The 18052-nt window shown below is 42.0% G+C and overlaps 1 protein-coding gene across 2 annotated transcripts in view; it reads left to right on the plus strand.

Annotated features, from left to right (window-relative positions):
- The window catches only part of CLIC5 (chloride intracellular channel 5), an 82239-nt gene that overhangs the window by 17203 nt on the left and 46984 nt on the right, over positions 1-18052 (plus strand). Inside the window, exon 1 of one of the 2 annotated variants that reach the window (XM_064145775.1) lies at positions 4918-5265. The exons of the other annotated variant lie outside the window; for it this stretch is intronic. Coding sequence (XP_064001845.1) covers positions 5203-5265 — 63 coding nt within the window. The 5' untranslated portion in view covers positions 4918-5202. Of the gene's footprint in view, positions 1-4917; positions 5266-18052 lie in introns of those variants that run through there. 2 annotated transcript variants of the gene reach the window in all.

The following is an 18052-nucleotide window of genomic DNA, read 5'->3' on the forward strand; positions in this document are numbered from 1 at the left end:
GATGGTTGGGACCCCATCCCTGGAGATATTCAAGGTAAGGGTTGATAGGGCTCCAGGCAACCTGATCTAATTGAAGATATCCCTGCTTACTGCAGAGGGGGTTGGACTAGATGACCTTTAGAGGTCACTTCCAACCCAAATCATTCTATGATTCTATGATATTTACCATTCTTTTAAAGAGCTGAGTTTCATCCAGAGCCTTTTAGAGCTAAATTAATACATTTTCACAGTAGAGGACAGCTGCTGTAACTTGTCGCCGTGACAGATCCATAATGTCTAGGGGATGGTTATAGTCTGGACTGTCTAAAATTTACCAGCTAATGAAGTGCAAACTTTTCTGGCTTGGGTTTTTCCATCTCTTCCTCTTTCTTGGGACATTCAGGTTCTACACCTGTTTGTTATCACTTGTTTTTTGCCCTTGAATGTGGGACAGCTTCTAAGAAGGAACAAGATTGCAGTTCCTTCTTGTTTCATCAAGCCAACACATTTTAAGACACTGTACATCTTTGCCCGTCCAACCTTTATATGTGACTGATGAGAAGAGCTTTATACATCCTTGCATGTCTTTTACATCTAGGGAGAGGAACATGCAGTTTGATCCCAAATATCTGAAACACATCCCTTTTGATTTTTCTGAAGGTGAAATAAATTGATAGTTGTAGTTCAAAAGGAAATTAAAATTAATGGATTGATTATTTTAATTTGTCAAATTATTAAATAAGTAGCACATTGAAGCTATTTGCATGCAAGAAATGCAGTTACAAATTACAAGAAATTCAGTATCAACCCCAGAAGATAAATTTTCCTAACCCATTCAACATGCTTGCTTAATACCTGCTTGCTGCTTAGTTGTGGTTTATTAGGCAACTAACCAGCTAAATAATTGCTGAGTAGAATCATAGCCTCAAATAGTATTTACTGCAGCTGCATCAAGATTTTACTTCTTTTCACCAATAGCAGAAGTTTATTCACAACATGAAAGGTGTTATCTCTGCTGTGTAAAACTTGTGATGCTTGCTCTCCCGGAATGAGCTAGGTGGAAGCACCAAGTGAGCCTGGGGGATGAACGCACTTTGTACTCTGATACTTCTTAGTAACTTAGCAGTCTGCTGGAGGACTTCATGATAGAATTACATTCTGGATGCTTGGCCTCTGATTCACCCCCTCAGGACAAATCTTTGCTAGAAGTGAAGCTTGGATCAGGCTTGTGAAAGATGATAGTGCACCAGAGTTCACCTACAAAAGATGTCTTATGTGAAGATGTTGCAGCTCCTTTTCTGAACCTGTCCTTTTTTTTTTATTAATGGGATGATGTGCTCATACTCATTTATATATATCTCATAAACCTCAAACTATAATGGCTTGGCTTATGAGGACTCTGTAATTCAGTGTCTCATGTTCTTGTACGTAACTCAAAGCCTCTGCTGCTTCTGACTTGTGAGAAAATGATAGGCCATACTAAGCAACTCATTCTTTGCAGTAGAATGACAGTGCACTAATAATTTATTAGTATCTTACTCTTAATTTGGCTGAAGAAAGACCAGATTTCATAGTACAAAACAGAGCCATGTAGATAATAATAACCATTATAACCAAAAAGGTTCCACCCAGATGTAAGTGATAAGTCAGTTTTATATGACAGCAAAGCAGTAAATGCACGAATAGACTCCTGAGTAGTACACGAATATATAGATTTCCTCCTACTCATTGCCTCCTACAATATTTATCTTAAATCAAGCTCTCAGAATTTGTTTTAAAATCCACAGTATTTATATGAACAAGGACTTTGTTTTGCTTAACCTGTTCTCTTGGTTCTGTAGAAGGCCATTTGAAAATCAGGGGTTTTTAGGTGAGCTGAGTTTTTCTCTCGATAGGTACATACAAGCACAACTGGAATAACAGATGTATTTACTGCTTCTGTAGCATCTGAGCACCCCATATCAAGTTCTAGCACAGGAGATGAGTGCAAGGTGGTGCCATGGGCAAAAGGGGACAAGGACCTTTCAGGGGCACTGCTGCCCAGAAGCATCTTGAACCAGATGGGCCTTGGCCCATTCCTGCAGTAGATTATATCTGGGTCAAGATGGAAACAGCTTCAGGGCAACTTAGGTCCTTTTCTCTATATTACAGTTTCCCTTCTGCTTTGCTGAGCCTGAGCACAATAATCTTTGTCTTACAATCACTGTCCTCTAACTAATTCTAATACACCACTACACCCAGACAGTCACTGAGAAGTAAGGATTTAAATGTTTTGACACATTGAGTCTCTACTGAAACTGCTACGTCCAGAGTTTAACTTTGCAAAGCACAAGGCATGCAGGACTTCTGAAGTGAGAGATGACACTCAGCCTCAAGCTGAGACTGGGTAGGTTTAGATTGGACATTAGGAAACAGTTTCTCATGGAGAGAGTGGTCAGGCACTGGAACGAGCTGCCCGGAGAGGTGGTTGAGTCACCAACCCTGGATGTGTTTAAGGGTCACTTGGATGTGGTGCTTAGGGATATGGTTTAAGAAGAATCTTGTAGAGTAGGGTTATAGGTTGGACTTGATAATCATTAGGGTCTTTTCCAACCTGGATTTTCCTGTGATTCCTGTGACACACACACATATAAATCTGGTACTAAAGCCACAGATTTCATTTACTTAATACTTACAATGGCATTTATCTGACCATTATAGTGTCTTCATCTAGGCTTGTTACTGTGGGCTCTCTTTATTACTACTACTGGAAAAAATAAAAGGCATATTTTTTTCATTCTACATCAGACATTTAAGTAGTCCGCATGCATCATAGAATCATAGAATCAACCAGTTTGGAAGAGACCTCCAAGGTCATCCAGTCCAACCCAGCACCCAGCCCTAGCCAGTCATCTAGACCATGGCACCAAGTGCCTCATCCAATCTCTTTTTGAACACCTCCAGGGACGGTGACTCCACCACCTCCCTGGGCAGCCCATTCCAGTGGCAAATCACTCTCTCTCTCTGTGTCCTGTAAGTGCTGATATTTTGAATTCTGAGTGTCAGTGGTATAACCTCCTTCCTCTTCTCATTGGAGACAGCATTTTTCTTTCTTCCAGAGCTGATACATATGTTCCTGTGATACAAATTGTTCAAAGTGCTTGCCTGTACGAAAGCACTATTCTGAACTACAGGTAACCTCAGTCAAGATGATCCACATCCCACTGTTTCCAGGTGCCCTCATTAAAGGGAAATTACATCATCACATGAGGTGCTAACGCCAGACAAGTCTTCAGCAAAAGCCAAAGCTTATAATCACACAGTTGTTAATATTTGAGAATGCATTTTAGAGATATGGTGACTACACATGTTTTTGGCAGACTTTTATAACTGTAATATATAATTACAATACAGTGATTCCTTTTGTCACGTGTAAGCACACTCAGCCCATACCCATGGAAGTTTGCCTGTAGGCCTAAAAATAATTATACTATAAATGTTTGGTAATTAATATGCCTAGTCCAAAGATTACATGTAAAAGTTTGAAATCAAAGGAGTAATAACACTTAATTCTCTTATAGTTAACCTTCCAGTTATTTGAATGAGCGCTAATTAGATCTAAAAACCATAAGCACACTTTTACACTAATTAGAATGTTAAGTTGTAATTACAGTTGCAACAGCATAATGAGATTTACTTGTTAACTATTTCAGTGCTTCATGGAGTGCACATGAAGCAGTTGCTGTAGCAAATTCCCATAGAGCTTACCCAAAGAACTATGAAGATGTTGGCTGCCACTGCTCTGGACCTGTGTCAAATGCCTGGAGGTCACAGGAGGGAATTAAAGATCATTGTGAAAACACACAGCTAAGAGGACTTTCAGGAAAGGCAAGTGTTTGGTCATGTCAAAACCATACCCAAAAGGCCTCTCTTTGGCAGGAGGAGGAGGAGGAGGTAGAAAACCGCTCACGTCTGGCAGTGTGAGCTGCTAAGAGCCTGTAAGCTGGAGCTGCAGTGGCCCCAAAACAGGAGCCGTGGGCAAGGAGGGCAGATACGCAGGAAGCGACTTCCCAGCGGCAGGAGGGCACAAAGTCCCTGCGGGACTGGCAATAAGAAAGAGATCCAACCCAACCCACCTTTGCCTTTGTCCACTGTCGTCTCCTCTGCCCGCACTCACTTCCTCCACAACTTAGCTGTGTCAGGCCTTTCTGCTGTGTGCCACCCCTTGCTTAAAGCTGCAGTGTGGTGACCCTTGAGTCATGCAAAGAATGCAGGGTGAAGGAAGGGAGCAGAAATGACAACAGTATGTCAATAGCAGGCTGAGGCCCGTGGAAGATTTCTTCCTTACTCCACCCCAGGATATCAGCACTCATCTGTCCCCCACTGAGAAGCAGTTATAGAGCCCAAATATTTTTCTTTCCCCTGAGCTCATTGTTCTCCTGCATAATTCCATTTCTGTTACTGTGCTCCTGAGGTGCTTTCCTCACCTAAAAGTGCTCAGTTTCAGCTTCTCTACTGCTTCATACCACACAGAGGGTTTTTCACCATGGCAGAGCTTTGCTTTTCTGCACGTTCTTTGCATTGATGCAACAGCCAATACACAGGGCAGAGTAATTAGACTCTTTTTTACCATACCACTCTTAGCAGTAACAACATCAGGATTTGAAGAGCTAGAAGCAGGACAAACATCCTTCAGAAAAGAAGGGAGAAACATCACTGTTGCATAAAGCACTGAAGCCAGTCTGCTGCGAACCTTCCCTCTTCCCCTGTCACTTGTACTTCCAGCTGGAGAACAAGGGAGGAAGGCAGACACGCCGAAAAACGGGGCAGAACAAAATGATTTGCTCAGAGGCTGATCCTGCCGTAGGTACCAGGAGCATGTCTCCTCCCCTGTGAGTTAACCCCACCCTCTTTTTTTATGCTCTGGGCTATTTTGAGCCGACAGTGAGAACTGCAGCTCTGACAGATGAGGATACTGTACCAGAGCACAGCAGCACTTGTTGCTCTGAAGAACTACACAGCCGTTAACAGGGACCAATTCTCTGCTGCCTCTCTTCTTAGAAGTTAGTAATTTTTTAAGCTGCAAAACTTGTTTTCTCCACTGCCTTTGAGCTTTATCATGACAAACAATGTTTTGAAAGCTTTGTGAGAGCTGCTTGGAAGGGAAACCTACCCTCTGCGCAGCTGAAAGCTCCTTTTGCCGCTTAATAGCAGGAGTTCAGCTGGTAACCTTGGGGGTGAAAAATGACAGACTCTGTTCCTGCCAATGGGGAAGGAAGGGACCCTGAAATTGAGCTCTTTGTGAAGGTAAGTTGCACTGTGAACTGGACACTGGTGTGACTGAGGGATCAGCTCGGCTTCTACTGAGTAATCAAACTTTAATTCTCTGGTGCCAGGCGAAAGTGGTGCTTTGACAGCTTGTTATCTCTTGCGCACACGCTCACACTGCTTTCTTCTTCATGATACTAGGATCTGGAGGGAGAGACGAAGTTCCTGTACATTATTGTTGTTTGTTTCTCTTGTTTTTCTTAGACTGCTGTGTCCTAACTTTAGATTTGAGGCTTCAGACTTTAGGTTTTTCAGTAAGAATCCTGACTGCCTTCTCTGTTTTTGGGAAGAGAGCACAAAGAGCTAAGGGGGTATCATGATTTGGTACCTCAGCAGAGGCTGGCTGGTCTGAAACACTGATGGATCACAAACCAAAAAGCTGTCAGTCTGTTGATTATTTCCTGAAATACTTTTTTATTTTCTAAGAGAATTAAATCAGTTTTACTCTCAGTTTACTCAGCCCAAAGCTCATTCTGATTTTATACAGAAGTAACTGACAACAGAAACTGATTTAATGAAAATAGAGAAAAAATAAGCACACCTGTTACATAGTAGGGTTTGACAGTGTTTCAAATTGGCTATGTCTGTTGGTCTTAGGCTGTGAAAATCTTACCACTAAAATCAGTGACACTGTTCACACCCTTTACACATGCAACTTTATTAACAGCAAACTTCATACAAACTCTGTCTTGGTAAAGAGCTCACATTTTTTGATGTGCAGAGCATGTTTCAAAGCCTCTACTTATGCTGAGTCTGAATCCACTATTCCCACATGAAATGCAGGTGTTCAGTGTCTCTGAGTCTAAACCATCAGTGTAAATCAGTAGGATTATTACTAATATGTGGGAGTTACATCAGGCCTTTTGCAAACATAACACTGAATGATTGGGAAAGCAAATTCCAGCCCCTCCCTTCTGTCAAGTTGAGGGTATATAATTGCTTTGTACTCCCTGATGGATATTTTGGGCTGCAAGTTGAAATGTCAGCCACATCCATGATGTGTATACATGGCTTCTTCTCGCATCTTCCAAAACCAGTCAGTTCAGGTGCAGCCTTTCTGACTGAGTCAGCACCAAAGTCTTTTTCCCTAGCAAACTGATTTTACAAGAATTCCTGGTTCATAGTTGCTCAATACATCTTAATGTCTTTAAAAGGATCTACATGGATCCATATGTCCTGATACCTTTCCTCTACGAGTTGTTTCTACTTGAGTGAGTTTAATGGAAACGTTTGTGGGCTACAAAATAGCTTAGTGGATTTTTTTTTTTCTTTCCTGACATTGTCATCAACAGTGAATTCTGGAATGTAAACTTTTAACTGGTGACCTAGTTTAGTGCCCACACTATTTTGCTGAGGCATATGGGGATGTTATATGAAGATATATGGTTCTCTGACTGCATCAGCCGTTACAGTGAAGGTCATTGCCCAGATTCATTGTGTGAAGGTCTGGTTCTGTAAAATACTGGGAAATTTTTGCACTGCATTCAACTGAGCCATGCCATCACCTGAAGATTTATAAGTCCAGAAAGAACATTTATAGTAATGTGACTTCCTGCATAATGCATGTTGCAGAACTGTGTAGACACTCTCACATAAAACTGATCATTTGCAGCACTGGAGCAAAAGAATTAATTGGTATCTTCCTAGAGCTCCTCCATTTAGGTTGAAAAATTACACTTCCTGATGTTTTGGTAAGGTGCCATTAATTTACTTAAAAGTCTGAAAAGTTGTATAGTATAGCATATGACCAGAGTATGAAAATTTACAGCTTAGAAGCTGAAAAAAAATAATTAAGAACATCCATGCAATGGAGGAGCTGAAAGTTAAGAAACAGGAGTATATATGAGAAATAAGAACAGGTGAAAACTTGCTGGAGCATGACGTGTAAAAGAATAATATTATTAAGGGGAGATAAACAGAAAAGCTCATCCAGGAGAGTCTGCAAAGGACAAGGCATTTGCTCTGTCTGTTTTAAGACTGGAAGGAATAACTGAAAGGTGGTAACTTCTGGATAAGTAAGAGATGCTGAGACAAGTGGCAAATCTAGATGTACTGGGCCACACCTGAGCAAGGCTCTAATGGTGGAAGATGAGTCAATGAACATGTAATAATTAGATTTTTTGTAGCACTAATATTTCATTTAAGGGAAGAAGTTTTGCCCTGTGTCCATGAATGAACACAGATCCAGAAACCACAGAGATCAGTGAGAAAAATGTAGGTCAGTAGATGTGGCCAGGAGAAAACTGTATCTTCTACAAGCACAAATAAACCAGAAGGGGCTGTTTTTCACCAGCCGCAGTCTCTGATAAAGGCAGTCTCTGTTTTGGGTTAAAAAAAGAAAGGTGTTACACAATTGCTCTATTTCCCACTTTATTTAACAACAGAAGAACAGAAGCCTTAGAAAGACAAGGAGAGAGATGGTTGTAAACAAAAGAGCTGTGTTGTAACCTAATGCAGGTTAGCTGTCTCCTGAGCTGTGCAGATAGGCTGGGCACCACCAGGACACAGCTAGCTGAACTGCCATGGCAGAGGCAGGCTACACAGTGATCATACCTATTTGTTACCATCCTCACCCATTTTGCTCTCTTTCAAACAGTGCCCTGACCTGAATCAGTGAGAGCTTTTTTTTTCACGAGTGAATACTTGTTCTTGCAAGATGCTTGATTAAAAATAGCCCTACCATCAAAAAACAATATAAATAAATCTGGGGCAGGACACAAGCAAACTTAAGGTGAGAATAGGTAAAGCTGAGGGGCAGTAAGGTCCATCAGGGAGTTGGTGCCACCTTAATCAGATCTGCAGTTTGTGTAAGCAGGCCTTTTGCGAATACTGAAACTCTTCAGCAACAATTACCTCTCTAAACTTGTCTGACAAGGAACTGGAAAAGGCTGCCAGAGAAAAAAGGCTTGATATAGCACAGGACGCTGGCAGCAGCAGCTTAGGGAAGTGAGCATCAGGAGGTAAGACTTGCTCTGTGCTTAACCCAGCTTGTTGTAACTCAGGTTCATTTTAATCCTCTGTGTGCTGGAGAAGCAAAGTGCTTCTGTATAAATCACACCCTGATGGAGGCTATATTTAGCTTTTCCCGTCAGTCTTACATCTATATACTTGGACAGAGTGACTAAACTGAAACGGTGCTCTTTTAACATGAAGTAATGCAGGCTATTTATATATGTATTGGAGGATCACAGAGCCTTTATGGTTTCTTTCACTTTGCAGTAGAAACGGGTGTTTGGGTATGCGTGCCTTGCATTTCAGAGTTAGAGTAGTGCCTAACAGCTCAAAAGTTGATTTGAAGGGAGGTACACTTCATACATGGAAAACGAAACATGGTACAAACAAGACTATTTGCATCAGTCAGGATGAATTCTGTCTAGAAAGCAAACAAACCACAGGAGTGGTCCAAAGTACATTTCATTGTGAAGATCTTCCTGCTTTAGACATGCTCTGTAATAATATATATGCTAATCCCTATTTCTGACAATCAAGAACCAGTAGTGTCTTCATGGCAGTTAGATAATGTAGTGTGAGCTGGCAGGCAGTTATTCCTGGAAGGAGTCACCAATGTGGTATTGAATGATTAATATTCTGGGTATGTTCATCACCTCAGGTGTGTAAGAGCTTTTGCTTACATGGTGTAAGGCGTTACAGCAAACACTCATCTAGAGGAAACATGAAGGTGCTTGCAGATAAAAGAAGCAAAAGAGACCTCTCAAAGGCCTTGGTCTTCCACAGTCACTGACTTAGACATTGAACATATTCCCATCTGTCAGCTGAAGGGATAAAAAGCCCCAAACACTCTCAGCCTGTTCCTCTCATTACTTGCTGAGTTGTGCATGACCAGGAACACTGATGATGTGTTTGAAATGGGTTAGTGACATGGGACCAGCTAAGCTATGTTTCAAAGACTAATGGCATCAATGTATTTGTAAGGGCCCCTATGGTTATTTCTTGTAGAAGATTATCACAAGGACAAAGGGTTAGTCTTGATATGCTCACAGTTCCCTGGAGCAGCAAACAGGCATGCAAGGAACCCATGAACCCTTTGTCTTCTCCAGTGGTTTCATTTAGGGGAATTTTAGGTGTCCATTAGGAGGATGCTTAAAAGCAAACCTATGAGGAGAGGCTGAGGGAGCTGGGGTTGTTTAGCCTAGAGGAGACTCAGGGGGGACCTCATTACTGTCTACAACTACCCAAAGGGAGGTTGTAGCCAGGTGAGGTTGGTCTCTTCTGCCAGGCAACCAGCAATAGAACAAGGGGACACAGTCTCAAGTTGTGCCAGGGGAGGTCTAGGCTGGATGTTAGGAGGAAGTTGTTGTCAGAGAGAGTGATTGGCATTGGAATGGGCTGCCCAGGGAGGTGGTGGAGTCACTGTCCCTGCAGGTGTTCAAGAAAAGCCTGGATGAAGCATTTAGTGCCATGGTCTAGTTGAGTGGCTAGGGCTGGGTGCTAGGTTGGCCTGGCTGATCTTGGAGGTCTCTTCCAACCTGCTTGATTCTATGATTCAATGGCAAGATTTGGCACCAAGCTTACTATCCCTAACTGAATTGGTCAGTCAGAGAGCCTGACTGCCTAGGACACAGCAGTTCTGCTGATGTAGTATGCTCTGTCAAAAGCCCAGGAGTCGCTGCTCTTGAGAGGGTGTAGCTGCCTTTCTCTTCTCCTTTGGGCACAATATCCAAGAAACTATCCTAGGCAAGTGTAAGGTTTTTATGCACTCTGGGATCTCATTTTGTGCACTTTCCTCTTTGCTTTTTAAAGTTATCTCTGCCAAGAGGTGATTTCAAACTGACACTGGTTTGGATTTTGGTGAACTGTTGCAATGGAGCCTTAAAGGAAAATATAAATAAAAATGTTACTCCTGGTGCAAACAATCATTCCCTACTATTAAGGCTTCTATCATAAGAGAGTCATTCTGATAAAAAAACCTATTTCAGTTTCACAATTTTGGGATTATCCAAACCAGTAGTGGCCTTACAAACTGGGAGAGAGAACTTGTCGGGAACCTTTTAACCCATTACAACAACACAGGCGCTATCATTGATCTGATCCATAGATTGCACTTGAGAACTGTTTTTATGATGAGTGGAAATCAGAGTCAGATTTGGAAGGTATAAAGTTAGTGTTCTGTTCTTGTAAAAATGTGAGTGTTTTACTGGGTGTTATGAACTTGGCTTTTGGTTTCAGTACAAAATCATTCCTATATTCAGTGTAGCTTTTTAGATAAAGAGGAAATGGTAGAGAAAAGCATAGGGAAGAATGACACTGAAACATCTGGTTCAACCTGTCTGCTACTCCCAAGAATGACAACAATACTTACTTTGGATCCTGGGTCATAAGGCTGGCCAAGCCTTTCCTGTTTGAAAAGAGACACATCCACCCTGCAAAGCAGACACACACAACTTGAGTGGTCTCTGTCGCTTTTCAGCTGTCACCTTGGAAGTGGCATGAGCTCTGGGCTTGTTATGGGTCTTGCATTTTTCATCCATCCAGAGATGTTGAGCAGATGGTGGTCACCACAGTTCATGCCTCTATCAAACTTACTTTGGTGAGGCAGTGTATGGTCAGCAGCCTAAATCTCCTCCTTTAGGGTACTGCTCTTGTGCACTGGTAGTAAGTTTACCAAATTTACAAGCTTTACCAGTATTCTTGACACCAGCATATATACTGGGAGGCAAATAATTTTCCTAAGCTTCTTTAATCATCTATGAACATGCTTCATAAGCACCATGCAGGAGGCACTCAGGTATTTTAGTGTAATTTCGGCTTGGCTCCTGTCTTTGTTAGAACTTTTCAGATCAAGAGTGACTGAGTTGCAGCCCATAGAGTATTTATATATATACAAAATGGACACAAAAAGAGAGTCAAGCCTCCTAGATTTGAATCACAAATTAATGGTAACTCCACTACAGACCCAGCTAAATCAGGGGAATCAACCAGGTTGGAAGAGACCTCCAAGATCATCCAGGCCAACCTAGCACCCAGCCCTAGCCAGTCAACTAGACCATGGCACTAAGTGCCTCAGCCAGGCTTTTCTTGAACACCTCCAGGGATAGTGACTCCACCACCTCCCTGGGCAGCCCATTCCAATGGCAAATCTACAACACAGCTGGAGAGGGACTTTTCACAAGGCATATAGTCTCAGGATGAGGGGTTAGTGGGTTCAGACTGGAAGAAGCTAGACAAATTAGAAGTTAGAAATAAATTGTTCCCTATGTGGGTGGTGAAGCACTGGAACAGGTTGCCCAACGAAGTTGTGGTGCCTGGAAGTTTTGTAAACCACTTTGGCTGAGGCTTTGAGCAACTTCATCTAGCGAAAGGCATAGGGGGTTGGGACAAGATGATCTTTAAGATCCCTTCCAGCTCATTCTATGCATCTATGATAAATCTGGTTTTGGCTAAAGTGAATGACATCCGTATCTGCCGTGGCTGTATTTTTGTCCTCCTATTATGTGGCTGTGACTACCTGCTTTTTATTAACCAAATGAAACCAATATAGAGCAAAGCTTCTGATTAAACTGAAATTCTGATTTTAAAATCAAATACCCTGCTGACTATGCCTTTGTAAATTAAATCCATACTTTGAGTGTCTTCAGAATGAGTCACATCCCATGGCCATAAAAGCCAGTAATGTTCAGTGACAACAGAGTTGGGCTGGTTTAAATGCATTTAAGCTCTTGTTTAAACTACACCTACTAGTGACTCCTTCCTGTATTCCATCTTTTCTGAGACATATAGTCAAACCAGGTAAATACAGTGTTTTAATTAAGCCATGAAGAACTGATGATATTGGTAACTGTTACTGCTTGCACATGAAATAAGCACTGGGGTGTTTTGGGTGCTCTATGTTTAGCTGTGGATTGCTCTTTTTCCATCTCTGGCAGCACATGTCTTGTTGGGCTCACAGGTTGTTGTGTCATGGTTCAGTGATGACAGTGAAGCTCCAGTAAGTATCCCCAGGAAACTTTTATTGGCAATATATGGCTCTGCTGTGTCTATTCCAGAACAGCAAATGTCACAGAGATCATTTGACATAACATCCCAAAAATATACAGGGATCCTTTCCAAGAGAGCCAGTAGGAAGTATGTCTGCCTGTGTGCCAGGGTTTAATGCTAGTACCAGTTCACCTGGCTATGTCAAATATATTTTGATAGAAGACTGTAATAAGAAATATTTAGGATAACATTGATCATGGCAGCAGCACTCTTACTTACTTTTTGTATGACACATAATTCTCCAAAATCTGGCAGATACCAGCAAAATAGTCCCAGCAAAGAAGTAGCAAACACTGTTATTTTCATTTTGTAACTAAGAGCTCTGGTAGAAGATTTTTCATATGACTCTTTTTTTAATAGAGTTGGGCAGATGTTAAAGGGCTGTGAGTTCATTTGCTAGTTTCATAGATGAGTAACAGAAGGTCTCAGTGATGCTTTTTTTTCATCAAAGACTGACTGAAAGTCATAGGGAAAATCAGTTGGAATGAGGAAGGGTTTGGCTTTGTGCTGGATTCATATTATGTAAGATCTATAAATCTTACATGAACGAGGAAATTGGAGCAAGTACTTCAAGTGTTATAGTTGGTGCTTTGAAAACAGCTTGAAGTCTTTTGTTTGACACAGTGGTTTTAATGCAAAGTGCAAAATAGATCCTTATTCCCTTTCCTTTCTTGCCCCTTGCTCTCCCCACTTGTTTGCATTTCTGTGTTGCTGACATGCAGAAACAAAAAGCATCTAGATGCAGTAACAGCGATATATATGTACATCTGGAGCTACTGCTTAAATAAAAAGCTTTGAGTTTTGGAGGTCTGTTTAGTTTAACCAGCATCATGTATCCCTACCACAATATTAGACTGAAGAATTGGAAATTATTACAGTGGGGAAAAAAGTAACTCAAAAAGTATCCATCTGTGTTTTACAGATCCAAAGTCAGTAATCTTAGCTAATAATACCTAAGCATAGAACTTTCTGTAGCTGAGCACAGCATGTCACTGCTCTTTGCTGTGCTACTTGATAGCAAGCTCACACAGAACTGTAAAATGAGTGCATAAGATGTTTTCTCTGACTTTGTTAAATGAAATGATTCCTTGTAAGTTAGTGTTATTCTGTCCCTCTAAGTAGTGGAGGCACTGTCCCTGGAGGTGTTCAAGAAAAGCCTGGCTGAGGCACTTAGTGCCATGGTCTAGTTGACTGGCTAGGGCTGGGTGCTAGGTTGGACTGGATGATTTTGGAGGTCTCTTCCAACCTGGTTGATTCTGTGATTCTGTGTGTATAGATATATAAATAGTTGTGTTGACTAGCTAAAGAGGTCATATCTCCCGTGATAAAGCATATAGATTGCTCTTTGATTTAGTGCCTGTGGTGCACCCCAGAAGTTGCGTGTCTCTAGTGTCATGGGAGAATATGTACTTAGAAAAGTGACTGGGACATGAGGCACCTGAAATACAACTCTGTAATGCACCAAAGAAAAGTTCTGCCATATCAAAGCAGCCTCAGTGTAGGCAGAATCTGAATAAACTTTCTAAAAAGCAAACCCTTTGATTCTGTGAACAAATCAGATTTTCATCACTTTATCTTATTGCAAAGCAGCAGCTCACACCTGCTGTATACTCTATCTTTTTTTTATCTAGTTCTAATTAAGCTATGAAAAGGTCCTGCCATGCAAATTTTGCAACATGTTACATTTGGTTGTGTTACCAGGTTTCTACACAAGTTCTTGGCAAGCTTTGTTGACTTTTCTGCTTCCTTCAGTGACCCAAGGCAAGTTATCTCCTCACCTTGATAAAATGCTGATACCAGTCACAGAATCACAGAAGAGTGGGCATTGCAAGGGAATCATCTAATCCAGTGTGTTGGTTTGGCTGTTCCCTGCCCCCAACCAACTTTGGAAATCACCAAGACCAGACCCAGCCTGTTCTGGAAATTGAATTAAGCTTATATTTACAGCTGGCACAATATACAAGCAGATAGTTGCAGTATATACAGTTACAGACAGAAATAGACAAGGTAAAAAGGTAATACAGAAACACAACAGCCCTCCCAGAAACCTGAGTCCCCAGGAGGGGCTCTCAACTGCCCCTTCACCTTCCCCCTACCCCTCTCAGCCTTACCCCAGTCCCAAGGAAGAATGGAGGTTTGGCCAGGGGGTTAGAAAGCAGAGTGGATTAGGAAAGAAACAGAGGGTGCAGTTAGGAAAGGGATGCAGCTTGGAGCTCGCCAGCAGCAGAAGTGGTTATCTGTGTTTTGATTCTTATTTTTATACATCTCAGCAAGTCTGTGAGTGAAGTAGACATCACCATTGTTTTCCTTTCACAGACTGTAGTCTAGTTCTTCTCACTAAAACATTCTAGCTAGCTTCAAATTAGCACATCCAACCACCCTGCTAAAACAGGGTCAGTTAGAGCAGATGGCACAATAATGTGTTCAGGCAGGCTTGGAAGATCTCTAGAGAAGGAGACTCCCCAACCTCTCTGTGCAGCCTATTATAGGGTGCTGTCACACTCGAAGTAAAGAAGATTTTCTTGTGTTCAGACAAAACTTCATGGGTTCCAGTTTGTGCCTGCCACCCCTTGTACTGTTGCTGGGCACTGCTGAAAAGAGTGAGGACCTACCCTCTCGACTCTCACCCTTTGGGTACTGATAAGCATTGAGATCTCCTTTCAGTTTGCTCTTCTCCAGTATAAGCAGCCCCAGGTCTTCATATGAGGGATGCTCCTGACCTCTCATTATCTTCATAATCAACATTATATTCTTCCCAGCAGTTGTGTATCTCTCTTGAACCTAGGAGCCCAGAACTGGACAGTCCTCCATCACCAAATGTGCATAAGTTATGGGGGCAGGGAACATACTTCGCCCTTATCCCATGCCAGCATCCTGAACACTACTTAAAATAGAAGAGAAATACAGATGATGGAATCAGTTCTGCAGCATAGAACTGCCTCCTGACACAGTATATGGAAAATCTCCATTTCCCAGACATAAATCAAATCTCCTCAAGAGGTACTGTATATCTGGAGGTTTGGTGCTTCTCCATTTTTTTCTCACATGCTTGATTGCCAAAAGACATTGAAACAGCACATTTGTATGCTTTTCTGGCAAGTCTGTATAAAAATGAGCTATAACCTTCCTGGGTGCTGATTCCTATTAAGTGTACTTAGACCCCAGTTCTGCAATGGAGGGTGCACACAGCCTGCTCTGTACTTTGGCAGCTGTGATGGTTTGGGTGTTCCCGGCCCCCCACCCCCCACCCCCTTTGGAAATCACCCAGACTAGGCTCAGCCAGCTCTGGAAATATGAATGAAGCTTATATTTACAGCTTAGCTCAGTACACAAGCAGATATTTACAGTATATACAGTTATAGACAGAAATAGACAAGGGAAAAGGGAATACAGAAACACAACAGCCCTCCCAGAAACCTGAGTCCCCAGGAGGGGCTCCCAACTGCCCCTTCACTTTACCCCAACCCCTCAACCTTACCCCTGTCCCAAGGAAGAATGGAGGTTCAGCCAGGGGGTTAGGAAGCAAAGTGGATTAGTCCAAAATGGAGGGTGAGGTTAGAGAGTAAGATGCAGCTCAGCCAGCAGCTCGAGTGAGAGTGGTTATCTATATTTTTATTTCTTGTTCCTATACATCTCAGCAAGCCTATGAGTGCAGTAGACATCACCCTTGTTTGTCTTTCACAGCCTGTAATCTAGTTCTTCTCACCAAAACATTCAAGCTAGCTTCAAACTAGCACAGCAGCCATCCTTGAAGATGATTCTCTTTGCAAAACTCAGTCCCTGAGATAAAAAATACAGAGACCTTTTTTCAGAGAAGTTCTGAAGCACTTTACAGGCACAGAAACTGAGAATGGGTGACCTTATGCCAGGAACTCCAGCAAGATCAGCACTCTGGTCCTGTGCCTCATCGTTTAGGTGTAGCTCTTGTGTCTTCTGTTTTTTGTTCAGCACTTAACGTGACTGATTCAGTGTCCATGTGCCACACCTGCTGCAATTCACAGTAAATATTGCAGTAATAAACACACAAATTATACTGGGCACAATTATGCTTTAGTATTTTTTTTCCTGTGCCATTAGCAGGGAGGGGTTGAAGTAATTGTAACTGTAAAGGCAGTTAACCACTGGCATGAGCCACCAAAGAAGTCATACCCATTCTTTTTCTGGTTCAGATCAAGACTAGATACGTTGTAATTTAACACATACTGTTAGAGTCAGTAAAGGAATGAACAAGACATAAAACTTGCAAAGCAAGAAAGCATTGCAATGGAAGGCATCTTGACAAACCAGAACAGAACTTGGTTCAAGCACAGAAGAAATGTTGGATTTACACATCTCTGAATGACAGCACAAATGCATTCGAAGGCAGTCTGATAGAAATGATGTTCAGAGGCTGTTTGCACACCTTAATACATGTCTTGGTATTCAAGCTGTGGTAATGGGTTTAGGTTGTGATTAAGTATGTGATTGCATAGCTTTGAATATGCAAAGACCAGACTTTGGAAGGGCCTCCAAAGGCTGAGCAAATGCTGGCTTGGCCAGGGCTCTGATTGCAGTATCAGTACAGCTCAGACCTTGAGGCTGAGATGAAGGAAGAGCCGAACTGGAAGATAGGAGAGCTGAATTCTTTTCCTGTCATTACCTAAGGCATACCACATCCCTATGTCCTGACTTAATTTCCTATGAAGCATTTGCACTAACATTTGTTTTCATGTCTGTGTAGCCCAGTGGCTTGTCCTGCTAAAATTCACAGAATCATAGAAAGGTTTGGGTTGGGAGGGACCTTTAAAGGTCATCTAGTCCGACCCTCCTGCAATGAGCAACAAGTTGCTCATTGCAACTAGATCAGGTTGCTCAGAGCCTCATCCAACCTGACCTTGAATGTTGACCTTTATGGGCAACCTGTTACAGTGTTTCATCACCACTGTTGTGAAATATCTCTTCCTTATATTTAGTCTAAATCTGTCCTTTTCTAGTTTAAACCCATTCCCCCTTGTCCTGTTGTAACAGGCCCTGCTGAAAGTTGCATTCCTTCTTTTCTCTTTACATAATCGACTGTAAAAGCTACTCAAGCATTGTGATTCAGCTCCTCACAGAATACTGAACCTCTCAGGTCTGACAGGTGCTGCTCTCTGTCAGTCGCCAAACTTGTCCTCCTCATGACATTTTAACACTCAAATAAACCTCCTGAACATAGAACTGTTGTTGTGTTGGGTGCTGGTGTGTGTCTGTACCTGTGCATTGTCTGAAACAAGTGGAATTGAGAGAAACCAGCCCTGATGGATCATCACTATTGTTGCCAGTGTTTTTCTAGATGGTGATTCAATTTGTGTGGGTCAACAGGCACGTTGTGTTACTGCTTTCCTTTTGCTTTTAGCTGCTGAATGGGCAGCTTCAAACAGATACAAATGCATATCATGGGAGGAAATTATTTTCTTTCACTGACCTGTGTTTTGTGATGAGCCACTGCTGCTGATTCAGTGTGCAACTGGAGGCCTGTTTGGTTTGATTATTTTATTTACGGCGTAGTTTACAAAGCTCTTCCTGGATGAAGAGAGGTTGAATCATGGAATGTTCTTGCAGGTTACAGCATTTCTCAGAATGGCAGTTTTAGTTGTTTTTCTGTGCCTAGTTGTGTTAAATGTTTGGGACATGCTAAGAGGATGCAGTGCTCCAGAGCCCTTCGTTATCAAACCTTTTTTCAGACTTGCATTAGCTATTTGGATCACTTTTATTTGCTTTTCTTTGAGTGTTCACTTGCCCCATGCAGTTG

Source organism: Pogoniulus pusillus, chromosome 7 (assembly GCF_015220805.1).
Source record: "Pogoniulus pusillus isolate bPogPus1 chromosome 7, bPogPus1.pri, whole genome shotgun sequence".
In the NCBI taxonomy this organism is placed as follows: Eukaryota; Metazoa; Chordata; class Aves; order Piciformes; family Lybiidae; genus Pogoniulus; species Pogoniulus pusillus.